This window comes from Xiphophorus couchianus, chromosome 19 (genome assembly GCF_001444195.1).
Source record: "Xiphophorus couchianus chromosome 19, X_couchianus-1.0, whole genome shotgun sequence".
Taxonomy (NCBI): Eukaryota; Metazoa; Chordata; class Actinopteri; order Cyprinodontiformes; family Poeciliidae; genus Xiphophorus; species Xiphophorus couchianus.
In genome coordinates, this window is record NC_040246.1 from 10,528,533 (window position 1) to 10,555,098 (window position 26,566).

Sequence of the window (26,566 nt, forward strand, 5' to 3'; positions counted from 1 at the left end):
AAGTTTCCGTAAGAATGTTTAAAAATGTGTCTTCTTTGCAAACGTTATGACAGAGAAAAAGCAGGCATTGTCCATTTTTAAAAACTTTCAAAAATTCAACGAATCTAAAGCTTTAATCAAGACCACTAAAAGTTTTTTTTTTTTTTTTTCTTTTGCTCAATATCCAGCATTCTGAGCTGGATATTTAGCTAATATTCCACTTGTAAAAATTGAACAGCTCTTTATTTTTAATGGAGGCAGAGTACACCAAAGAAGTGGCTTTACAGTGTTAAGGGCTCAAGTACAGAGGGAAGAGCAACAACTAGAGAAGCCAGAATTAAACTCATTAATTTGGGTTCACAGACTCAACATCAATGCCTGTAGAACCATGGTGACAGGTTGATTCATGAGTGAAATCATCTCTTACTGTGCTGACACATTTTGCCCACTTTTAAATTATGTATTTTGCAAACATATAGAGGAAAATCAGTTCATAATTCAGTAGAGATTTAAGAATCAGAGGGAAGAAAATATCTGACTCTCAAAGATCAACATTACTTGCAACAGACAGTTGATGCGAAATATTTACTCTCCTAAGTACCTAGAATTAGTCATTTTTCTTTTATAAAGTAATTACTTATTCCAGTGAAGAGTTTATAAACTGATTTCAACCATACTGTAACATAAAAGTAGGATCATTGTACACATTACATAATTTTAAGCCACCTTGTAACCACTTTGGCTGTTTGCTTAAGGTCATTATCCATTTGGAAGACCCATAACAAACAACCTCCCATCAGGAAGCTGCCACTCCTCTACTCCACAGTTATTCCAATTTTCCCCCTTTTTCCTCTAAATGTAGCAGTCAGTAGAATTGCCAAAGAGTTCCACTTTTGTTTCATCAGACCACAGGGCATGTCTCTTAAGGTGAAGATCTTTGTCCAGTTTCTTCTGGAGTTATGACTTCCTCCTCGCTGAGAGGACTTTCAGTCGGTACAGGAGACATTTCACTGTGGATGATGATAATATCTTAGCAACTTCATCCAGCATCTTCAATGATCGTTGGCTTTTGTTCTGGGTAAATTTACACATGTTTGACCAAAATATATTCATCTCTGAGACAGAAAACCTGTCTCCTTCCTGAGCAGTACGGTAATTGGACATTCCCATCATGTCTATACTTGCATATAATTGTTTGAACAGAGGAATGCAGCACAAGCATCTAGAAATTCTTCCCAAGGATGAAACAGACTTGTGCAGCTCCATAAATTATTTTCCTGATATCTTGACTGATTTCTTTTGACTTTCCAATCATGTCAAACAAGATAGTGTGTGTTCCACGTGTGAACTCAAGACATATCCACAGGTGTGCTTTCAATTAACCTAAATGTGTCAGTTAACCAATCAGAAGTTTCTATAGCCAAGACATCATCATCTAGGCTCTCCTTCATTGTTTGTAGAGATAGTAGTCATTATATATGTAATACCTCTGATTTTGAAGACATTAATAAATAATTTATTGTGACATTTAACAAATAGAAATACTTTTGGTAATTTTAACTAACCTAAAAAGAGACATTTGTTCTGATTTCATCAGAAATAGGTTTAAATAAATTATATTTATATAATTTCCATGCTATGTTATGCAGATGCTTTGTCTGCACTGATGAAGATTGACTCACCTGAGCACAATGAATTATTGAAGTGGAAACAAGGCTATCTGACCTATTGTCTAAATAACAAATCTTATAATTGTTTTACGTTTTTGAGATCTACACTGTGTATTTAAGGTTCATCCAAAGAGGTTAAAAACATCAATAAATACAGAAAAAGATCAAATGAGGCAGTGACATCACTTGCAAAGGTTATTTACTCTGCCCTGATGCAGAGTAATAGTGCATCCACCTATTCATGTTTTTAGATACATGAATGCCCTTGGCAAAATACAATGGCAATGATAAACAAAATCTAGCCTTATATTCACTTTACAGCATATAGAAGATATCAACAGATGGTGCTTTATCTTTAGAGTTTATTTTCAAAATTTAAATAAATCACCTTTTAAAGGGTAATGGGTCTTTTAATTAAGACCCATTTTTTAGCATTCCATGCATGGCACTGATGTGGTATCATTGGTTACTCTATTATTTGATAGAGTAATCACCTGTATTTCTAGTGTTATTACTTAGGTGTTTCATTTCCAAAAAGTAACTACATTCAGTAGTAGAAATTTAATTTAAAAGGTTTTACATAATATTCTCATGTGCTTAAACTTAAAAATATGTTGGGTGTGTGTTTGGGTTTTTTTTTTTGGAAATGTAACATTTACACTTCAATACAAGAGAAAAACATAAATGAGTCCCAAACACACACACCCACACACACAAAGCTGATTCTCCTCTTCATTAGGATGACATGAACAGGACCTTATCCGCATGCAGCAGCTAATTACACGGCACAAAAGGTCACCTACCTACTGACTGTCCCACATAATCCTCAATTATTTCAGGTCGCGGATATGCAGGAATAAACCCAAGTAACATTATGATGTCTCAGACATATCTGTCTCCCTTTGCTCCATATTTTTGACCAATTGATTTGCTTGCTTTTAAAAGGCGTAACACTGGTTAAATGGACATGTCGATTGATGAGGCTATCATGAAGAGCCTTATTAAAATGACAGAAAACGTATGCATATGGGCATTGGTGACCAGACTGACGGCGTTTCAGCGGCGTTGGAGTCTGTACTCTGCCAGCATCGTGCAGAGAGCAGACCGAGGGAGGCTGAAGGCGGCAGAGAGTGGGGAGCTATAAGGGGTTGTTGCCGGCGGAGCAGCGGGGGGTTGGATAAAGGAGGAGAGGAAACGAACCCTCTCAGAAACATCACAAAATGCAGGGGCTTAAGAGCGCTTCATTGAGCCAAGCTCCCATTTTCCAAACCCTCTCCTCCTGCTTAATGTTGCCGCTTTGTCTCGTGATATTTGCACATATGCATATCAAGGCTATCCATGAATATGCTCTGCTGCATGTTTTTGTGCACCTTTTTTGTCAGCTGTGTGGGAGTGTGTTAATTCATGACCCAGGGCAAAAAAAAAAAGAAGTCTTATTCACCGTTGTTTGAAGACCGCAACGTATTTGTGAGTTTTAGCATCAGCGCTGCATCCATCGAGGGCGCTTCTTTATTTAGCATGCAGATACTTGTATTTATGCAGATGTGTAACCCTGTTAGCTTCCCTCCGCGTCCCCACTGACCCTTGTTAGTCTTTGCTCCTGTGTAGCTGCCCATTATCTCTGCATTGGCTCCACTGAAGAGGAAAACTCATTTGCTGCAGCGCGCCTGCACACGTCTGTGTTTTTCTAGCAAAGCATTTGATCGACGTTCAAGAGGCTCGGCGTCGATTCCAGTTATCACAAATGTTCACAGTATCTCATGAAGCCAAGAGGGAAAAAAAAATTGCATCAAAACAGATTTGGAAAATGTTTAAATCAATCCTCATTTCCATCAAGTTGTGACTGTAACAAGTGACAGATTCACAGACTGTCTCAGCTTTGGTGTTTGTGCAGGGTGTCATATCAGCTACATCTACTCGGCATTAAAATGTTCAGAGCTGCTTCGTTTTTGCAATTTTTCTGTCAGTCTGTATTTGTGTACAGAGTCTTCCAGATGTGTTTATGTCCCTTGAACCTTTTCACGTTTTGCAACATTATAACCACAAACTGCGTTTTATTTTTGGCTAATAGACAAACACTTAATTTACAAAAGTATTTTATGAATTAAAAAAATTCTAATGTGTCTCATGCTTTCCTATTTAGCCCTGCCCGAATCTATAGTTTGTATGATTGTATTGTTGAAGTTGGGCTTTACTACCTACTGCTTTATTTAGACTTGAATAAGTAGATTAACATACCTACCTCTGTCCTGTACGTATTGTAGACACGTTAAAACACGCCACAGAAGCACTGATCCGATCGTCAGCCATATCATTTTGGGCGACCCAGCCATAATTTCGTTTCGTCTGGCTATTGAACTAAACTCTAGGAAACATCCATTACATACATCATGCTCGTTCGTGGCTCTTAACAGTTCAGGTTTTTGTTCCATTTGCAAAAGACTAAAACTTTTATCTGTGATTGTTACAACAGAATCAAGCAGGCTATACATGCACAAGGAAATACATTTGGACTAACATTGTATGTACTGCTGATCAAGAAGAGCAATGATGCAAAAATAATAATAAAAAGTGAGATCAGAAATATCTACTTTATTAAAAAAGCTTTATCATACTTGAGACTGAAAGTAAAGTGTAATATACAGTAGACGACAATGTTTACCAATGTCTCAATTTAAGTTTGTTTTTTTAATTTTTCAAAGTAATTTCCCATCTCTTTCTAAAAAGTTTTCTTTTTCATTCTTCAAACTTGGGAATTTGCAACAACTATATATGGAAAATATTCCAACATGATTTTTCTTTAAGGATCTAGAAAATACTATCCAGTCGAGTTCTGTATGTTTATCCATCACTTAGCTTGATCTTTTTAAGTTTTTAACTCCTGTCTCCTCGGTCGTATGGCTCTCCACCCCCGTCCTCGCCCCTCTTGTTTTCCACATGCATTGCCGCTCGTCTCCTCTCCCTCCGTCTTCCTCTATGCTTCCATCATTCTCTCTCTCTCCTCTGCTGATCCCTCTGGCTGATCCTCAAAGGGAAACTGAGCGAGTGAGTGGGACTTAAAAGAGAGGAAAGCGCTGTGCTCTCACCAGCAAGGTCGTCCCTCGCTCAACTGAAACGCAGCGCGGAGAAAAAAAAACAGCATTCATTTTCTCTTCGCTTACACCTCTCTACTTTTTTTTCCTTCCATCACTCCTGAGTTGTTTGATATCTCACTTTTGCTGTCTTTCAGCAGGGGCTTGGATCTAAGCGCGCTGAACGCACACTAGTAAGCCCCCTGAGCTACAGTGTTATACCTCCATTCCTATTCTCTCTTCCTCTCTTTTTCCTGCTTTTTCTGCTGCTTTTCCTCCCTCTGTCTTCAAACGCAACATCACTCTAATGTTTTCAGCCCCTTCAGAGCGACAAGGGGGAAAAAACACGTTGAAGTACCCCAACAAACACCCACGTTTTCACCAATAACATTGAGCATATGAGCACCATTGCACAGCCCTCTGATTTATTTGCTTCTCCTGTAGAAATCATTGATTAGTTGAAGTGCAACACCTCCCAACCTCCCATTCTGCGGGTTTAAAAAACGCACCTGCTTAAGATTCAGTGTTCATTGGTTATATAATATTTTACGTGACGTCTGGAAGAAAATGTACTGTGAAACGGATGGTGTTACACTCATTTAAAGTAGCTGTTAAATTCATGTAGACATTTAGAGAGCATAAATAATTCAAGCTTTGATGCGAAGTTGTTTGCCAGGTTAAATCAGGTCTCTAATAGATTTTGTTGGGGTGGAGGTTGTGGTGTTATCAGGTCTAAAATATGGGCTTCATGCATCACAGTGGGATGAAAAAGTAATCAGGAAGGGCAATAATGCTATCAAAAGGATCAACCAGGTCAAGTGGGAGTGTGTTGCATTTTTACCAGTCTGGTCAACAATCTCAAATGCACTGCTAAACAAATGCTGCAGACAAAAAAATTTTCCATAAATATTTATTCATCATTTTCCACCAATAATTCAGTAGATAGATATGAATGTAATTTCACTATACAACAGCAAGCAAACTCATTTTTATTTCTGAGAAACAACTGTTTGCTTAAATCAAGTTTTCTTTCTTTTCTGGTTTCACAAGGTCATGTGGACCAAACCATTATGGTACAGACATCAAAGACCAGTACCAGCAAGGTTCACCTCTTTCTTACATCTTCAGAGATATAAATTTTTAAGTGAAACTTTCATTGCATCATTTACTGCTGTTTCACACACTCAAGTCTATGTAGTAAAGTAGTTATGTGCACTTTTTTTTAACAAAACAGCATTCACAATCTAAGGAGTCTCTTAATAATGTGAACAATAAATCAGTGTCCTGAATCACACAAATAAGTCATCATACATGAAGCGACAGGCCAGAACAACGTGCCTTGGTTTTCCTGTGTTTTTGATGGACTTTTTCAGTTCTTTTTGTATCAAAGAAATTAATCTATTTTATATTTCATCAATTTACTACATGATTTACTACAAGATGATAATAAAAAAGAAAGATGTTTAGGATATTAAAAAAAAAACAGAGTTGACTGCTTGCATAATTTTAAACAGGCCCCAACCAGCTTTGCTTAGCTACAAACACCAGATAACTCATAATGAATCTTTTTAGATTCTTGAAGATCATAAGTGTTGAGAATAATGACTTTAAAGCTAAACTTAAACGGTCTTTGACATTGTCGGTTACTCTGCTGACAACATATTGGCATTAATGCTGTTTTCAAATGATATTTTCACTTATTAAGAGATGACGGATACCAAAAATATGCTGTCCTAATGTGGAAAAGTAACCCTGCGCCCCATGTTAAATCATCCGTTAATTCCAATTAGCCAATTTTTTTTAGAAAGTAGAGTTCAGTTTTATTTTACACACACTAATTACTTTTTGATCTGTAGACTTGTTAAATCACTTAAATGAATGGCATCAAACTTTTTGCCACGCCTACCGAAATTGTAAAGTTAGATGTACTTGTGGGGCACAAAAATGAGGCTTTTCATGAAAATGCACACATTTATTTCTCTGTGATTTCTTTTTTTTTTTTTTACTTTTACATGCTCAACACTAAAAATAAAAAGGCTCTCATACTTCTGCCTTGTTAAAATAAACAGGTATATAATTTTTGAAATTTTAGATTAAATTAATATAGGCTATTTACAGAAACAAGAACAAGAGTTGGGTCACACTCTTCAAACATCTTTGCTGCAACATATGAACTACCTGTGCTGATCAAATATCTATCATCTTTGTACTACAGTTGGGGATTTTGCAATATCATCTTGAGGGCCACAAATGTCCGCTTACCCGCACTTTGGACACCATCCATCCATCCATTTTCTGTAGACTCTTGTCCCTAGTGGGGTTGGGAGGGGTGCTGGTACCTATCTCCAGCGAACGTTTCGGGCGAGAGGTGGGGTACATGCTGGACAGGTCGCCAGTCTGTCGCACTCTTTGGACACCCCTGGCTTAAATAGAATCTGTCTGACAATGTGCGTTATGTTAAAAGATATTGAAAAGCAACACATCATACCTCAATCTAAAAAAATCTTCGAAATTATGTAACAAAAGTTGATCTTTTTGTGTGCAGTTTGTGTAGAACTAACTAGTGTGATGGTCAGGAGTTGGACAGTGTGCTGTAGTTGATGGAACCCTGAAATCTTGAAGAAAAATGCCCAGTCTTCAATTTGGAAACTTAAACTCCACTTTGTTTGTGCTTTGGGATAGTGTTCAATGAAAACAACAAAATTAAGCTTTGGTAACTATTTCTGGTGAAGGCAAGAGAATTAATTAAAAACTAAATGTAACCGCTTTGAGAAATTTCTTCAACAATTAACTCTTTTTAGTTCCACTCGTGTTGTATCTGTGTGAAGGGAATGTCTCCTGGAGCAGATACCTGCAGCAATAAAAGTGCTCATTAGCACGGCTCATTGAGGTTGCACCTGTGGTAATGCAAGATTAGAGGAAGTAATGAGTTAGTGTCGCTGTAGCTTGCCATCAGAATCCCATTGGTTATTTCTGGCTCTGGACTCCTCATAAAGAAGCACTTATCTGCTCAGACATTGATTTCTGGCTAATTTGTAGCCTCCCTCTCACAGCATCTTTTTTTTTTTTTTTGGTCGGACTCTAGCCTTTTTTCATTTAATTTTTTATTTATTTATTTTTTTTACACTCGCATCTCGTTTACCTGATTTTCCCAAGCCCATGAGACGAGTCAGATACATCTCTTCTTCCCCCAGAAAACCTGCTGCATTGCATAAAAGAATCGAGTGGGCACCGTCTCTGCCCCCAAACCAGATTTAGGAGCCCAGAAAAATCAACACAGAGAGACAGTTTTAGGCTGCAGTGGACTAATGTTTGTGTATCTGCATTTGCCTGTAGGTGCTTCTGTGTGTGTCAGTTTCTGTGTGTCCACACATGCTTTACCCTGAGCGTGCACATCTGCACGTCGGCTTGTGTGGGTGTACACTTTGTTTGCGTGTGTCCTCTCTCCAGGGTTTGTAGAGGTGTGTTATTGACTTTGAAAGTCTCTGCATTTCAATCAGATTATTTTTTTCAAGGTTTTATGAACATCTTGTCACAGTCATAAATTGTCAGTCTGATAAAATAAATTCTCCACCAGCTCGGGAAGCAGTCTTGACAGTCTGAGATGTCAGTGCAGACGGCTAGCTCTCCCCCACTCCAGCACAGGCTGCTGCCTCCTTCCTGTCTCCTTGAAGATTCCTACTTTGCATGTTTCTCTGAAGGAAACTTTCAGATGTTGCTTTGTTATGAAAAGCAGAGTTTCTTCATCTCAGAACCTTTCCTAAATCATTAAATATGAACAAAGTTTTTCTTGCTTTGAGAAAGTAAAATGTTTGCTCACACAGCTAATTGTTTTGAAAAAGATTCAAGTTGTAGTACTTCCTCATAGATCTTGCACAAACTATTAGTTTGGATACATTACGAACCAATCATAAAAATGTGATTTCTCCGTATCAAAAACTTTTTACTATCCTTCCCAATTTAGATTTATTTTGACAAAATAAACTTTTAGTTTCATAGTTAGAGTGGCTTTCTCAAATTAATATGAAAAAACATCTAGATTTGAAATTTTCCAAGATTTTTTGGAAGCTGGACCAAGGATCTGAAACCTGACAAAGGACACATTTTTATATTCATCTAAAGAAATTAGTGCAAATTGTCCTTGTGACAAGCTTTACATGAACCACATTAAAAGTTTTTTTTTTTTTTTTTTTTACCAACTTGTCTCGTATGCAAAATGCTAGGTCATCTCTCAGGTTTAGAAGTCTGTTTTTCCTCCCTAAATAATGGCAATTTATAGTGGACAACACAATAACCATAGTAACAACTTTCAGGACCCTTTAGGTTACCATCAATGATGAAGACAATCCTTCTGAAGTCAACTAAAAATAAATCTTCATTATGAGTGATAGTTGCACAGTCAAAGGCTCAAAGCAATCACTGGGCTTCCTTAGACACATTTCTAACAATCATAATTGGAGTTGTATTGGTTGAATTTTGACTTTACTTATTATCAGACGTAATCAGGGCAAGAAGCAGGGGTGTACTCTGCTTCTTGCCCAATGACCGACGGAGGTAGGCACCTGCCCTTCTGCAACCCTGCATGGATATACGATAGGTAGATGTACATATTTATAATTACACATTCACACATGCTTACAATTATAAAAGTTCTAAAAAGACTACATGTTTAAAGTCCTTCTTTCTCCAGGTCTCAGAAGGTTTTACTTCCACTCTAAAAGTGGTGCTTCAAGCATTTCATAAACTGATTCTATCCCAATGGTTGAGATAGGGAGATTTGCATAATTTCATTACTTTCAGAGGAGAGGTCACTGAGTTCTGTTGCCAAAGGCCAAAGGTCTCTTCGTCCCTTCTCAGAGGAACCACACAATGCTATTTTGTCCAGAGAGTCTTCATCGAGACTCGTTTTGCCTTCCAGGCTTTTGGAAATAATGAAGGCAATCAAAATGGAAATGTTCTCCTTTTGAAGCTACATTTGAATCCCCAAACAGTTCATCTTGGCCTCATCTTTCACTTTCATCATGAATCACAGCTGCCCTCCTTCTTTTGGAGCCTTTATCTTTTCCCACGCTGCTACACACGCTCCTCCAATTCTCCCTCACACACGCATAAAACACACACATAAACAAACAAACCGAGCTTCGTCACCATTCACCTGAGTCACACAGGATAATCTCTCCATTTGATGAAGTCACAGGCAGCCCCATCACTGTACTGCATGAGACTCTGCATGTTTACATGTACACATTCTACTGTAAATATGTCATGCAGTGGGTTGGATTGCTCAGAGGGTTCGACTCAGGCAGCATGTCTGCACGATGACTCCAACATGTGTGGGTAGTGCTGAGAGTGGTGTCACCAGTGGAGACGGCAGCGGAGACACTTCAGGGTGCCACTTGGGAGAGTTAAACACCATTATGTCTTGATTCTGAGTCCACCCACAGGAGGTTCAGTTTAAAACATTTACAGAGTCTGAGAACACCTCTTTGTAAGTAATACAGTGCTTTTTCATGACCGGTATGCGCATTGTTGCCCATGTTTTGGTAACTAAACCAAGAATAATCAAGTGTTTGTCGGGTCTTTAACCTGGCGTATTACATTCATTGTTTAACAAGGACTAGTCTGTGCCCTGAAAGCTTGTAAAACCTGACATCAATTACTTCCAGGAAGGAAATACTGCTCTAGTTAGTTTTACTTGGTAGGTAACGCCTATTGGTTTAAGTGTTTTTGGCCAAAAGTTGCCTATTTCCAGAATGCACATAAAAGGTCAAAGTCCACCTAGGTAAGTAAGTAAGTAAGTCTCCACCGGGCATGGACAGAGTGTCTTGGTATGTATACAGCTGCTGCAAAATGCTGGCTTTGGTGATTAGACCCAGGTATAGCATCTGTGACTAATGATGAATGTGTATCAGTGTTTGATGCTGTAGAAATGTTGTAAACACTGAGAGGACAGGATCTAATGAGAATGAAAGCAGAGACAAAGTGACATTGAGAAATAAAATAATAAGAAATAAACAGAACTGGTAAAGAGCTTTGGCTGTGTGGGGCGCAGATGGTAGCTTGCAGCAAAAGGCTCCTTTTGCATGAAAGTAAAAAGAGCCTTTTTACTACAATTACGATTGTAGTAATTGTACTACAGTTGTAATTGTAGTACAAGTACTCACTGCATGCGTGGTTCTCACGCATGCAGTGAGTACCATTCATGCGTTGGTTCTCACTGAGTACTCCAGCTTCTTCCTACAGTCTTAAAAACACCACTGTTAGTTTAATTGGTTTCTCTAAATTATTCATAGGTGTGTGTGCTCATGGTTGTTTGCCCGGTGTACCCCACATTTTGACCAATGACCTCTGGAGATAGGAACCAGAGATCCCAGCAAGTACAAACGGGTAAAGAATATGGATGGATGCATGAATGGACAAATGATGGACAGATGGGCAAAAAACATCATTCAACTCTGTTCTTATCAAGTTTATACTTTTTTTTTCAATCATATATAGTGAAATGTTATGTTTCACTATAACATGTTCCTGATAAAAAGGCAAGATATTGAATGCATTTCTTAATGCTCAACTTCTGCTTTTCAGAAATTAAAGGCTCATGGACATTCATAGAACAAACATGCGCAAATATTTAACTTTTTTACAAAACAAAAAGAAAAAAAATCTAAATAAGGTAATAAATGTCTTTTTTTCCTCTTTTTCACTTAAAATTAATCGTGATGCATTTTATTTCTAATAATACTTCCAATGTCTGAGAAAAAATCAAATGTTGGTCATTTTAAAAGTTATCAAACGTATTGATTATTTTTTGAGTCTAACCTGTTATACACAAGTAACTCCCTGAAACACAAGGTCTTATTTTCCATACAAGCCTGTTTTAAATAGATGATAAAAGATGATCTATTTGTGCAGCTTTTACTCAGAAGTCTATGTGAGGTAAAAAAAATATATCTATATTTGTCACTTTTTATCATTTTTTTCAAAATAAAAACCGAATTTTCACCGTAAAATGGATTTGGGTTTGCTAGTGACGGCTGCAGGCCAGTCTGGAACATTTAACAGACTAAAAGCCCCTCTTGTCGTAAAAGTCTGTTATAAACCAATAAATCTCTCAGCATTTTACCCTAATTCTGAAAACCACATTCAAAACAACTAATAAAACTTTAAGAAACATGAAACCTATTAAAGACTAAATCAAAACCTCATGGAAAAAGGAATTCAGCTTGAGTTGTGCTTGGAAAGTTACAATTTCTGATTCCTGATTTTGTTTTTATTAAATGGTGTGAAGTAGTGTTCGGGAATCTGCGCCCCATTTATCCATCTGTTTTTTATTTTTGTTCATTAGAACTGAAGCTAAATATGAAGAGTCTGACTAATCAGATGGAAATGGTCTACACAAATACAGACGTTTTGGAGAAGGGAAGGTTAAACTCATTGTCTAATCGTCCGCCTTCACATATTTTCAAATGTTAAAGCAACAAATTTCAGCGTGCATCACATTTGATCTGATAGTTTCCAATGACACAAATGAATGACGAACGCACAGCCAACTATTCTGTAGCTCTTGTCCACATTTCCATCTGAATGATGTGCAGCTATTCTTAGATCTGTGGGAGGATAGATGGGCATCATTTAGGTTTTCATTTTCAAAAGCTTTTCTCCTAGTGGCTCTGAGCTATTTTCAATTGACCATTTGTTGGTGCACAGGCTAATGCTAATTATGTGCACAAAGCCTACTGTAAATGGTAGCTTTGGAGTTCTTGAGAAAAGGATTTTGACAATGAAAACGTCTTCATGACATGGCCTGCTTTTCTTTGAATAGAGCCTCGTTAATATTCAGCTGTGCACCAGTTTACGTTGCTGTTATTTTAATTTGAAATATAAACTTGCATTTTCTTCTCATTTGCAGACTTTCGCTTAAACTTAATTTCTTTGTTCTGATTCCACCTGATTCTTCCTGTTGACCCTGTGTGACATCAATAAGGCATTTTTTTTCTTCCCATGTAAACAGCCATGGATTTGACTCATGGCAGCAAGGTGGAGCACGTGGGAGGAGAGACACCTTTCTCATAACTTCTCTTGCGCTTCTTTGGAATCGTCTTGTGCAATTACGTTTTTAGATTTGTCACTTACTGTAGAAGCGAGAAACTTTTTCCTACATGTTGGGAAGAATTTTCTGACCATGGTTAGTACTGTGATTGCATTAGCAGGCTGTTGCAACCTTTCTTTTACTGTCACCATTTTATGTGCTTCTGCATTTTCCATCTCTATAATTTGGCAAGAATATTGCATAATTCATACCTTTTTGCCTTTTTATCAACTCAGAAGTCAGAAATATGCACAAATGTGCATTTGGTCAGAAATGAAGGGTGAATGACAACCCAGAATTGCTTAATTTGGGATTGTCTTTTTAAATGACACTAGATAAACACGACATTCGAAGACATGGGTTGTTTCATTTTTGGTCCGTTTTTCCTGTAGCATAGACACTTTTTAGATGTTTAGCTAACACTGAAATTATTTTTTATAGCATTAGTTTGAAAGACGGAGACGATATGGTAGATAATTGAAATAAATAGTTTGAGATTGATGCTAAACTTTAGGATTTGGAGAAACTGACTAATCCTTTAACATTTTGAAACCTTTTAAAGTATAACTTATATTTTTCTAAACTACCGGTACTAGACATTCTTGTAATATTTTATTTTAATATTGACTTTTAGATCCTTTTCAGTCCAGTTTCTGAAATATGACAGCATAGAAAATGTTAAATGGACAACTGAAAGACAAAGAAGAAACCTTTGGCTTTAAAAGCTGCTTCTAGTAGATGAGCAGTATCTGCAATCTTGCCTTTAAAAAAAAACAGTACAAACTGCAAAAACGACCAGACACTGAACCCAAGGAGACGTCTCCTCATCTCCTTGGGTTAGCAAGGCTTCTGCACACACGCTGGAAAAGTATAAGATTTGAAGTGCTTTCCATATCTAGAAAGATATGAAAAAGAATGCTGATTATGTTCTGTTGTATTGAGTTGTATATTCAAACTTCATTTCATACTCCGCTGTCTAAATAATTCATCCATCCATATCATCCATTAGTCTGTCATGTTGTGTGTATTTTTTGGCCTCCATTATTCATAAATTACAATAACTTTAGAAAAAAATATATATATTTATGCTCCAGAATCTGAACAAAAGCCTATGGAAGAGCAGCAAAATTCCAAGGAAAAACTTTAATAAACTGACAAAAACACTTTTGCACCATATATCTATACATAAACAGAGGCTTCACCCTATGTTTTCATAGGATGAAACTATTTCTAATTCTTCTGTGACTTCCCTGTTGTCTTGAAAACTGAAATTAAAAATAGAAATCTGTGGAAGAACCCCTCCCACCCCTCTATTTGTCTTTAAATGAGCATTTAAAGCATTAAAGCAGTTTCCTGAGACCTTTAACTCGTCCTCGGGGTATTCCCTCAGTTTTTGCCCCAGATCAGAAAGAAACGAGGGAGTCGCTTCGGCAGTGGGTTAGTCACCAGGGAGCTGCAGCAGCAGATTTCCAGATTAAATAAGCATGCGCTAATCACTAATGGAGCTGTGCTCCAGGATTAAATCAGATGGACGTCAAAATAATAACTGAAGGAGAATGAAGAGAATGCCACAGGCTTGACTTGCTCTTTTTTAAATTGTAATTCCTCAGTTTCAGGTAGACTGCAGAAAATGTTAACGTGCTTCATTTTTGGATTTGTTGTGCTGTGCAGTGAACGCTCACTCGCATAAAGTCAGGCACAGTCACGCACGGTCTTGAATTGCTCCTGGAGCCACAAATACCTCTAAAAATAGACCCGGCATTATACATGATATTTAACATAAAGCAAAAATGAGAACGACTGCTAACTGTTGCTTCTGTGTCCTTCTTCATCAGCGCTCTGGGAGGCTCCTCAGCACTTCACATCCCAGCGTTCCCCAGCGGAGGATGCCTAATTGATTACGTCCCTCAAGTGTGTCAGTTACTCACCAACAAGGTAAAATATGTCCTGCTGATGTCCTTAGCATGTGCACGGGGACCCTTGATGTGACTGCTTTCAGGTGTATAAATCAGTAATTGTATATGTGGTGCAACATCTACCGAAAGGTGTGTGAGAGTGCGTGTTCATGTACGTGTGTCGGGCCGATGCAACGTGGGCGTACTGGCCGGCCTCCATAGGCTGTCTGAGTGCTCTTTGGCCTCCGCAGGTTGACAAGCAGATATGCAGCATGAACGCGGTGTAATGCCAATTCCTTCGAGGCAAAATGCCCATCCCCCCTCCCTCCAAACCTCTCACACACATATTCTCCATCTCTTCCTGTTCATGTTACAGTCTGACCAGCAGGAGCAAGAGGAAAAAGATGCATCTGATTGCCTTCTGGTTTTTCAAGTCAGAGCCGCTCCCTTCAAAAAAAAAAAAAAGAAAAAAAAAAGAGACGAGTTGTGTTCAGAACGTCTCGGCCTCTATTTAAAAAGAACAAGCACAAAATGTTCAGTTCAAAACACCTTAACGACATTACTCAATTGGTTTCAGATCTGCTGTCTTGAAGTGGTTTAGCTGGATCATTCTGATCCTACAAATGAACAGTTCGGCAGAGAACATCTTAATTCCCAGACCACTGAAAATTTAACAACATCCAAACAAAGCAGGAAAATAAATAATTAAGCTTGAATGGGAAATTCAATTTGTCTTCTTTTGGGAAACCAAACATTTTTAAGAATTTCTGATTGCTCAGTTTTCTGTTTTGTTTGATCTCAGATGTTCACTGTGTATGTCATCCAACACACTTCAGATTTCTCATCTTCTGGTATTCAGCTGAAGTCGATCGTCTTCGCATTTTGTTAACTATATATGTGCCATTTCTGCTTCAGCAAGGGCTCTGTAGTCCTGATGGGTAGCTCAAACCATTTCGAGTGGTCTAATCTTCCAGGGTGTTTTATGACAAACTTTGACAATATTATTATGTTTATTTTTTTAATGTGGTTTTCAGAAGACTGTAAAACATCGTGCAAGACTCCAATTTCCCATGAACTTGACTCAGAGTACTCCTTAATTGTGAAAAGGAAAGCAACTGACGCATAGGTTTCAACATCTTTTACAAATAAAAATCTTCAAAGTGTGGCATGCATTTGTATTCAGCTCCTTTGATATCTCTAATTAAAATCCAGTGTGCCCCCCCAAAAAACTCACCCAATTACCAAATAGTGACCAGATGTGTTTACTATAATGTCAGTAACATGTATCAGTCCATGGTAACTCTGGAGGAGCTGCAAATTCAATTATTAGATGTGAACTCCTCAAATCTAGCCTTTAAGAAGAAGCGGGAAGGAAGCCATTGTTTGATGCAATAAGTCGTGTTTGGAGTTTGCTACAAGCCACGTAGGAGACACAGTGAACATATGAAAGAAGGTGTTTTGATCAGAGCACCTTGAGTTGAACATGTTGGCCTACATGTGCACTGGAAAATTAACACTGGACAATAAAATTGATCTTATCTTATTTTAGATTTGATTAAAAGAAAAAAAAAAAACCTGAATGTAAATACTAGAAATACCTGGTTAAAATATGTCAAAGGCTTAAAAAGTGTTTAACTTTTTAACTTCCTTCAGGACAATGACCTAACATTCAGCCAGAGGTAAAATGGAATGGTTTATATCAAAGTGTGTTCATGTGTTTTACAGATCCTAAATTTATTTTAGGATCTGTGGAAAGACCTGTACAATTATTTTCACAAATTTTGTAATATAGTAATGTAATTTTTTTTTAAATAAGAAAAAACCCTGAAGAAAAACCAAATTTCATTTTTTTGTAAAAAAAAAACAAACTATTACAGTGTTCATAATACATTCTGCGAACAAAACAATAGATTCATGTACAGAGGAAAAATAAGTATTGGACACATCAACGTTTTTCTTTGCTAACTATTTAATTTAACCAACAGTCGATTTAATCCACACAAAAAAAAATCTAAACAATTTACTTTGAAAATGAAATTATGCGTAAAACAAATAGCTCGTGGAAAACAATTTTATAAATTTGTTCAATAATTATTGTGTTATTTCATTACTTTACACAAATTAATTTGTGGACTAATTTGTTTTGTTTTCTTTGCATGTCTGGATTACTTGCATTGTTGCTAATATCTGGTGTGAGTTGTATGCCAATGGCCCCATTAGCAACAATTAAACTGAGAAAAACACTAATGTGTCAACTTCTTAGAGATACTTCCAAAATAAGGGATGTGACTCAAAGTTATAATAACTTCAAATTAGCTTGTTAAAAATAAACCAGCAACAGAATTAAGCTGAGTAAATGCTTGGTTTGACCGACTGTCATCTCTGCCCTCCACGTTAATGGCGGTGCTGCAACATGGCAGAACATATGGATCGTCAGGATGATTAATCCATATAGCCACTTCCTAACCGTACACAAAGAAAAGAGCAACAAGCATTGCTGGCACTCTTCTTAAAATATTATGACTCATTCGTGACTCAATATTTCTTATATTTGAATCTGATCTTTAGAATGAATCATCTTGTCACAGAACGACTGTTGGTAAGACTTAGCCGTAAAGATAAAATATTATTCGATTTCTTTAAGTTAACAAATCTACACAGAGTTACGCTATCATGGCCTGCTGACAAATGCTGTCTTTTGAGCTCTTTTGTTTGCATCTTATCTGCAGCACAGATCATTTCATTTCTTCTATTGAGTTTTGGTTGCTGCTTTAGAAGCGCAGAAGCAACCTCTGTGAACTTGGAAAAGACTCTTGAATGTTTGGTGGAAGAATACAAACACAAAACCGAGGTCAGATTTCCCTCATGTCTCTAGGTGTTACATTTTTTCTGGGACAGTTTGGTCCCAGTGGTGGATGTTTTCATTCTCAACATCCACCACACTGCTGACACAAACAGAGCTATCTGATACCAATCTACTGTAGTTTGTTATTAGTGAACTAACTTCTGTGAGTCTTAAACTTCATATGAGCCCATTTTTCTATTAGTGGTCTTAAAAATCCACAGTGGGAATGTTGATATTGCATAGGGTTGCCACTCAGAGTTGCTTTTGGATTTCTGGTCTGGATAATTATGGGGGAAAAAAACAGAGTTCGTCCATTTTCTTCTGCTTATCCGAGGTCTGGTTGCCGGGGCAGCAGCCTAAACAGGGAGACCCAGACTTCCCTCTCCCCAGCCACTTCTCAGCTCCTCCAGGGGAATTCCAAGGTGATTCCAGACCAACTGAGCAACATAGTCCCTCCAGTTTGGGTCTTCCTCTGGGTCTCCTTCCTGTGGAACATGCTCAGGACATTTCACCAGGGAGGCGTCCAGGAGGCGTCCTAACCAGATGCCCGAGCCACCTCTTCTCCATGTGGAGAAGCAGCGGCTCTACTCTGAGTCCCTCCTGGATGACCAAGCCTCTGACCCTATCTTGGAAGGAGAGAACAGACTCCTTTGTCATGTTTCCACAGTCTCATTCTTTTGATCACTGCCCAAAGTTCATGACCATAGATGAGGTCATGAATGTAGGAACATAGACCGACTGGTAAATCGAGAGCCTCACCTTTTGGCTCAGGTCTCTGTTCACCACTGCAGGCGCAGCACCAATCTACCTACTAATCTTCTGCATTTTGCGGGTACAATTATCCATCTTCCTTTTTCCTCTTTCTGTTTTTTTCATATAGAAGTATCTGCAGTAAATGCTCATATTTGGAATCATCAAATGCTGATTCCATTTAAAAGTAGACAGACAACTTGACCAGTGATTCTGGAAAATTATATAATTACAGCCTGGAAGAGCTGGATCATACACAACATGGAGAGCTTTTTTAGTCCATATTTATCTCTTGTTGGGCAGCACATGTATCCTTTAAATGCACTGAATCAAGCATGATTTGAAGGTACAATTTTCATGTAATATAACCTCTTCCACACATGAAAGTGATTCTATCAAATATTTTCTTTTGGATATTCATTTTTTTCTGCCCACTCTACACTGTACATAGTGGACTCTTAGACAACCAAAGAGCCTTCATCTTTACAAAATCAGATAAAAGATCGGGGCAGGAATGGGTCGCAATGTAACTAAATGAGCAAAAGCAGTGAAACGCTACCTGCATTATTGCATCATCTTCCCTGCAGCCACAAGCAAACACAATAAATGAATGCACAGGCGAGCAGCCATGGGCGCGGGCAGGTCTGAATACCTGCCGAGCAAGATCAACTATGTTGCATCACCCGAAGCTCCAGGCAGCCAATAGGAGGTGGTAGTACACTGACAGTAGCTGGGGGTGGGGGAGAGCAGAGCAGGAAGTCCATTGTCAGAGTCTGTGTAAAAGTTGAGTGATCCACACTTCCTTTAAGATGCCCATACAGGCTCAAAGTGTAATTAAATAAACACGCGTTGACTATGTGGCCTTGCAGCTTTTCAGAAAGCTGCACAGCCGCCTCCACCGTTTGGAGTAATCACAATTGAACCAAAGCCTGAGTCACAATGGGCGTCTTTGTTTGAGAGTTCTTCAAGAAATGAGACCGATCAAACACACAACGGCGTGTGTGTGGGTGTGTGTGCCACATATTACTACTATTACAAAACGGTATCGTTCATACATGAAGGGTGACTAACCCAAAATATGCAGCTTACTCTGCACAAAATGATGAAACATCTTGGCTAGTACGCGATACACACTGTGTAAATGTCAATCAAGTAATTTAAAAAAAAACATTATGCGTTGTCAGCTTAAGTTTTCTTTTAAGATTGAGAGGATGATTGTGGATATACAGATACATGACTGCGAATTGAAGCACTAATAAACTGAGATAAGTGTTTTGTTTTAAAGCATTAGAAATAAGCATCTTATATTTGTAACCAGTCCACAATGATTTATACCTCTGGCAGATATAAAGTTTTCATAAAATCATGGTGTATTTTTTTAAGAGAGATGCTCTGTCTTAAAAGAATAAAAATAAAGTTGAAAGCAGTATGATTTTTCTTTTTAAAGTCCTACTCGAAAATTATCCATTCAGTTCTCCATAATCTATGGAAAATGTCTATTACTTTACCGCATTTAAACCCTTGTAAGTGCTGACCAGCTTTTTGCTTGTTTCCACTTTATTTCGATGATTTATCTTGGTGTTGAGCTGCAGTCTTTGAGATTTAAAGATCTCCTTGTTCAAAATTTGAGTTTATTGTACAAGTTCATTGGAATATATTAGCCAAAAAATATTCGACCAAACAGTCCTTTGCAAGAAGAATATTGTGCACACTGATATCACAATGGCGATCTATTTGCGGTATAATATGTACCTTTACTTCAAGTCAAAAAAAAAAAAGTTAGCAAAAATTGAAAAGATCACTAAAGCTAAATCTGTCATGGGTTTGAATAATTTTGGGATTAACTGTATCTACTGAGAGATTAACTTATATTTTGTTAACTTTTTGTATAAAAAATGTAGGTTTTCTCCTCGTTTTTTAAAAATGTGGGAGCCTACATGTTGAAATGCTTGTGGTTGTGTTTTTTTCCGCTCATATTTTTGCTTCATTCTGTCCAGGTACAGTATGTCATACAAGGTTACCACAAACGGAGGGAGTACATCGCTGCTTTTCTGAGCCACTTTGGAATGTGAGTCGGTTTTCCACATCTGCATCAGAACTCAGTAATGAATATAAAACGATATAAACAGTGTGGCGTGTTTCAGGGGGGTGGTGGAGTACGACGCAGAGGGATTCACTAAACTCACTCTACTCCTCATGTGGAAAGACTTCTGCTTCCTAGTCCATGGTAGGAGGCTCAAGCACAAACCTAATGATTGTGTTCAGCTAGATTTTTCCTAACATTCGTCCATTGTTTTCTGCACCTTGTAGTGGATCTCCCGCTGTACTTCCCCAGGGATCAGCCCGCCCTCACCTTCCAGTCCGTGTACCACTTCACCAACAGCGGTCAGCTCTATTCTCAGGTGCAGACGTCGTATCCCTACAGCCCACGTTGGGATGGCAACGAGATGGCCAAAAGGGCAAAGTATGTAACACTTGCTGCGTATAGGTCCTACTGTAAGTGCTACTTATTGTGATTAGAAAGAACAAGCCTAAATCTTCAACCTTGATCTTTCTTTCAGAGCCTACTTCAAGAGCTTCATCCCTCAGTTCCAGGAGGGAGCCTTCGCCAATGGGAAACTGTAGCTCTCGTCTCGCTTTGACATTTGCTGGAGTGTGTCACTGTTTGTGTTCTTGTGTACTTGTTTTTTTTGGGGGGCAGGGAGCGGAGGGGTTCGTCTGCAAAGACTTTGAATCCTGCATTTTTTTTTTCACTGAAGCTGATGGGAGAAGCCACTTTTTTTTGTAGAACTTTGTTTTCTAGGCGTCATGAAGATTCATCATAAGTGTTGACAGCAGAGTAAAACGGCATCATTCTTGAAGCTCTGACAGAAAATTAACGTGACAGCTTGTGTTGCGCTTTTTCTAACAATGAACATTGTTTTATGTATGACGTCTGGAAACTCCATGCACAAATTTGCTTTAAAAGGAGCTGAAAGAACAAGCTTTGTTTACTTGCTTTCATCATATTGTTATCAAGTTATGCACAGCTGTTGATGTTAAAATACTTTAAAGCTTTTCTTATTCACTTGAATGTTTCCTGTCTTAAATGATTGGTGAAGACTTTTACTGACATGTTGACAATACTTTGAGTTATTCCCAAAAATGTTATTCCAAAATTTTCTTTCAGTAAAACACTTTTCTCCTGACTGTCATTGTCTTTGTATTGAGCATATCTGTTTTCCCGAAGATTTTAGAAAGAAAATATAAAATACATTGTGGGATGGATTTGCATAACATTGCTCATTGAAAAGTGTTCATTTTTGGTCATTTTTCATACCTACTGTAATAACTAATGATGTAAAGTATAGTTTTAGAACCTACTCATCATTTGCTAGACTTATGTGATTCCCGTAAATATTATCTGTCAGCAAGATGCTGCCTAGAGATATTTTGGTTTGATCATATTTCTTTCCTGAGAATTAAGTGTGCCAATCAGAAATTAGAATCACATGAAATGTAGCATGCACAATTAAAATATGATTTATTATCTGGTTAATTTGTCAAATAACACCACATTTACCAGGAGGAATAAACTGATGCATGATTGTAAAGGACATGTGGATAGAAATAGTTTCCACATGGTGGCACACAGTGAAAACACACCAACAGAAATGTAACGTAACACCAAGGTGTAAAGCTTTAACCCGGCTGTAATTCTGAGCTCGTTTACTGTGCAAAAAATATATATAAACATTGGACAAGTAGCTGCTGTATGTCAGCTGGAAAAAATAGCTAGAGAATGTCTTCTGGTTAAAGCTGCAGTGAAAAGGAGTTCATGCAAATGAGGAAAAACAATGACACAATAACACAAGAGATATGTGCACAAATTACCTAAGTGATGTTTCATCATATTGTGTCTTTCTTGCAAACACTTTTCCAACTTATGTATTTCAAAAAAAATCTATAACCTCAGAAAGCAGTTTGCTGCAGCAGGGCGACAGTGTTCCTGTAATCTGGAGACAGGAAGATAAGAATGTGTGTGGGGGTGTGTGTGCATGTTCACTTGTTTGCATCATTAAATATGAGGCTCCTAGTTCGGGGTCCTTCCTGGCCAGAGGCGCAGCCCCTCGCTATATTTATTGTCTGTAAAGCAGCAACTGTCAGGTCTAATTGAGAACTATAGGCTGAATGTATCTGGGGCATTTAATAGCATCAACCCTCTAAATAAAGTAATTTAAAAAGAAAAAAAAAAAGCAAAGAATATTTTTCAATGCCCCACTCCGCATTTGTCGCTCTAACCTTTCCCGACCTGCTTTCGAAACATCTCGTCTGTCAGCCGCAGGATAAGATGCTTTTATTTTGAGGGGAGGGAGGAGGGGCGGTGGGGGTCAGCTTCTTTAACAAGCTCAAGAAAAGAATAGTTGGAAATGACAGCGGGCTCCAGGCGTCACAACCCTGAGCTCAAAAAGGTAACGATTGATTTTTTTAATTTTTTAATTTTTTTCCCTTTTTCTCCCGCTAAGAATTGGACCATCTGAGTTTAACCTAATGTTTAAAAGCACAGTCACTGATTCATGAGCTTAAATGGAGATTATAACACCACAGAAGGTAAAGTTCACCAACTTGGAGTGTCAATTAGGGAAAGCATTCCCTCCTGAAGTTTTCCTTCAGTTGCTGATGTTGATCCAAGCTGACATAAGCCCTTTAAATAACTCAAACAATTCCCTCCAAAGTGGCCTAAACTGTGTTGCAGAGTCACATCTAGTTAGCCTCCCGTCTAAACACACGTCTGCACCTAAGCGCGGCTCACCTTAACACGCTTTTAGACATCTTAACATGGATTTATCCAGCGTTAATGATCCTGTGAAGGTACCTTTTGAAGATGTATTTCTCAGCCCTCTGAATCACAGTTCAGAGGTCTGCCAACCCTCACAGCTAATTCTCCAAATCCACTAATCCGACCGTCTTCAACTGCAGTCAGATGGAATAATTAGACTGGAAATTTTAGTCGGGAATCTTCGGACACAGGGTGATCAGACTGATGAGACGATGATGTTTGTTCCATGAAACTGATTGGACTCCCAAATGTAAATTCAGCTGTCATATTTTCCTTAAGGAGTTTCACCTTTGTTCAGAAAAAGGTGTCCTGGAAGCATGAATATTTACATTAGATTAACGTAGTGGTGACAGACAAACCCATAAGCATGACGCTTGCAGGCACTAAGGACCTGCCAGCCTTCAGGAAATGACAAGTGTGCAAAACAGGATCACTCAAAAACCCAGCAACTCTCAGAGTCACCCTTCCCACTTCATCCCAGAAGTCAGCGGAGTCACGGGAAACTTTTGAGAAACACAAACATATAAAATGAGTGACTGTAAAAGTGACGGAAAATCCTGAATCATCCCCCTGAGAGATGACAAACGGCCGCAAGAGTGAGCTAATCTGAGGGAGACAAGAAACGTCCAAAAGGCCCGAATGTGTCAGCGAAGGTGGACAGGCGCCCTAATGGAGTTTACTTCCCCTCTCGTGTGACTGCACTCCGACTCTTTCGATCTGTCGTTCTTCCTCCGCATCTTTCTTCTTTTCTGCAACGTTTCCACCCATAGAGAAGGCAGACTGCTGAGAGCCTTGCAGAGCAGCGTGCTCAAAGTTTTCCCCGTTTCTCGCGGCTTGCTCCTGATCTCCAGCATGTTTCGAAAAGGGAAGGGTGGATTTCAGGAGCCGTGTGCGGCATTTGCAGAGCAGCGTAGGGTTGTTGATGCAAGCCATGTTGGGGATGATGGAGCTGAAAGGCTTAACTAATTTTGGAAAGAGAGCAGGAGGAGGAGAGTGGAGGGGGGATTTTGAGGCCTTTGTTGCAGCCTGTTTGATCTAGGAATTCAGGAAAAAAAAAGAATTACTGCTTCCTCACTCTACTTTTTTTTTTCTTTGTTACCAAACTTGAGGAAATGCTGCAGTCCCGTGTCAAACACCTCTCCTTGCTCAAACCTTTGGTTAATAACTGGATCCAGTTAAACCCTGCTTGTTAATTGCTAATTACTCCTCATACACGAGACGCCAGGAGAGCGTAGCTAAGCTGATCAGATGAGTTTTCGCCCAGGAGCTTTTAGGTTTTCCCGTTTTGTCTCGTTTTACTGGAAGGAGCTTGTTTTCGATGGCCCCTGACAAGATAAAGAGAGATTTTCTTCAAACTGGGGAGGGGACTCTCTTTATTCCACCCCCTGTGGGTGCAATCATTGACACTTGGTTTAAACCTTAACTAAAGCACTTCCCGCAGGTGGTTGATTTTCTCTGGAATACAGCTCCTCAAGCGAGCTGTTTGGCTTCGCTTAAGTGTGCACGATCGTCACAGAAGATGACAAGTTTAGTGAAAAATACTGAAACTGGCACAGAGTGTTTCCTCTGCAGACTCTTAGCCAAAACAGACTTCTTTACTAGAAGATTTGGATCGGATATGCACATCTAAGCAGATGATTTTGTGAAATTAGCTTTAAGAGCTTTGATGAGCTTGAAGCATTTGTACGCTCTAATTTACAGGAACAGAAACAATCTACGTGTTCCACATTTTGAGTGATAGTGAATCAAAATTTGAGCACTATTTTGTTTAAGAAGGTCTAAACAAAATTGAGCACAATGGCAAGTGAAACAGTACATAAGAATTCACATCCTTTATTATCACACAAATGTTTCTCAGGTGCATCTGGTTTCCATGTGACTTTATCTGAACAAATCTAAAAAAGTCCTGGCTCTGCTTGCTGCTGAGCTTGATCTAAGGATCTATTAAAGAAGAAAATACTCCAAAACAAATATCCCAAGCATGTAGAAATGTGAGCAAGAAGACTTGACACTGACAGCAACAAATGGGGATTTAAGATAATTCAGCCATAGGTGTGAAAACATTTAGTTCTTACAAATGTGCACCTTTTTCTAGGAACCAGTTTTTGCCTTGTCATTTACAAATAATGTTTCTAAAGTCTGTTTCCAAACAGGTCTTTAAAGTTACAAATAGTGGAACAAGTAAAGGCGTCTATAAATGCACTCTAGTGGTACTGTACAGCATGTGAATATGTGTATGGATGGGTGAATCACATTCCGTGGCATCACATGCTTTGGAGTCCTCTGACTTGATAAAGCGCCATACAAATACAGACCATTTACTATTGTACTCCCCCTACTCTGTGGCCTTCTTCTCCCATCTCTCCCTTCCTCACCCCCCCGCCTACCTGGGGAGCTGTCAGTCTGGATCTTGGCGCTGTCGGTTCAGCCTGTCAGGCTGAGGGACGCGTTCCGATCAGCCGTGGACACTGATAGACCTGTCAGGTGGGATGACAGCTGCAAGTGAAGACGCGCGCAGACAGGTACATGTAATGTGACAAGACTCCTCGCTTCCCTTCCTCCTCCCCAACCACCTCCTCCCTTGGAAAAATAAATACCCATAAGTTGGGAGAGTGCAGAAAGAATGAGGATGTTCCCTGACGAGTTGAGGGAAAGTTTTTAGTTTGAGACTGACAAAATGTGATGCCGCCACGTGACGAATTGCTGATTTGCACAAAGTGAGTATCCGAAAATGAGTCGTTAGCAATTTCAGTTATTGGAGGGCTATTGCTCTTTACTCAGTGGATAGATTGTGTAACCAAGAAGAAATATTTCATCATCAGACTTTACATTTAGTTTTTTTATTTTTTATTTTCCAGCAATGCTATCTGCTTTGCTCCTTTACCTGTGCAAGTTAAAGTGGAAATATTCTTGTTTACTTCTGAGGGTGATCTTTATATGTTTCGTTGGGGTGACTCCAAGCAAAGCTCCCAGCATTATCTTCTGAGTTAGTGCAGATAGGATTCATGCAATCATGCAAAAACCCTGTTTTCATCTATTCCAAGAATGGTGTTGCATGTTCTCAAACTTCAGGAAATTCCTAGAATGGAGATTTTCTTCAGTAGATAAAGATGACCTTCATGATGTTTGGCGGTTGGTGGACAGTTTGTTAAGAAAGAGGGTGACTGGAAGGCAGCCATGTTAGTCAAAAAAAGAAAAAAGATGCATGAAATGCAGAGTCCCTGAAGGTGGAGGCTGGGCAGCTGAGCCGTTAGCAGAGCACAGCTTTGAGCTGACCTGCAGGAAACAACCACCGCTCCGTCCCTCTAATGTTTATCCCTTGTATAACAGGGTGGATTATTTACAGTTGCAACTATGCAGCATTTAAAGCCGCAAGTGAGAGACTGCTGTCTCGTCGACTATCTCCATAGCAACACCTCCGATTCCAGCTGGACGTACTAGAGTGCTG

General features: G+C 38.8%; 1 protein-coding gene across 2 annotated transcripts in view; it reads left to right on the forward strand.

Annotated features, from left to right (window-relative positions):
• The window catches only part of babam2 (BRISC and BRCA1 A complex member 2), an 80,301-nt gene extending 58,813 nt beyond the window's left edge, over window positions 1–21,488 (forward strand). Inside the window, exons 8-12 of one of the 2 annotated variants that reach the window (XM_028001216.1) lie at window positions 14,645–14,744; window positions 20,297–20,367; window positions 20,444–20,526; window positions 20,610–20,763; window positions 20,861–21,488. In XM_028001216.1, coding sequence (XP_027857017.1) covers window positions 14,645–14,744; window positions 20,297–20,367; window positions 20,444–20,526; window positions 20,610–20,763; window positions 20,861–20,924 — 472 coding nt within the window. In that variant the 3' untranslated portion in view covers window positions 20,925–21,488. Of the gene's footprint in view, window positions 1–14,644; window positions 14,745–17,883; window positions 17,972–20,296; window positions 20,368–20,443; window positions 20,527–20,609; window positions 20,764–20,860 lie in introns of those variants that run through there. The other variant, XM_028001217.1, reaches the window with a different exon arrangement.
• Window positions 21,489–26,566: the final 5,078 nt, after the last annotated feature.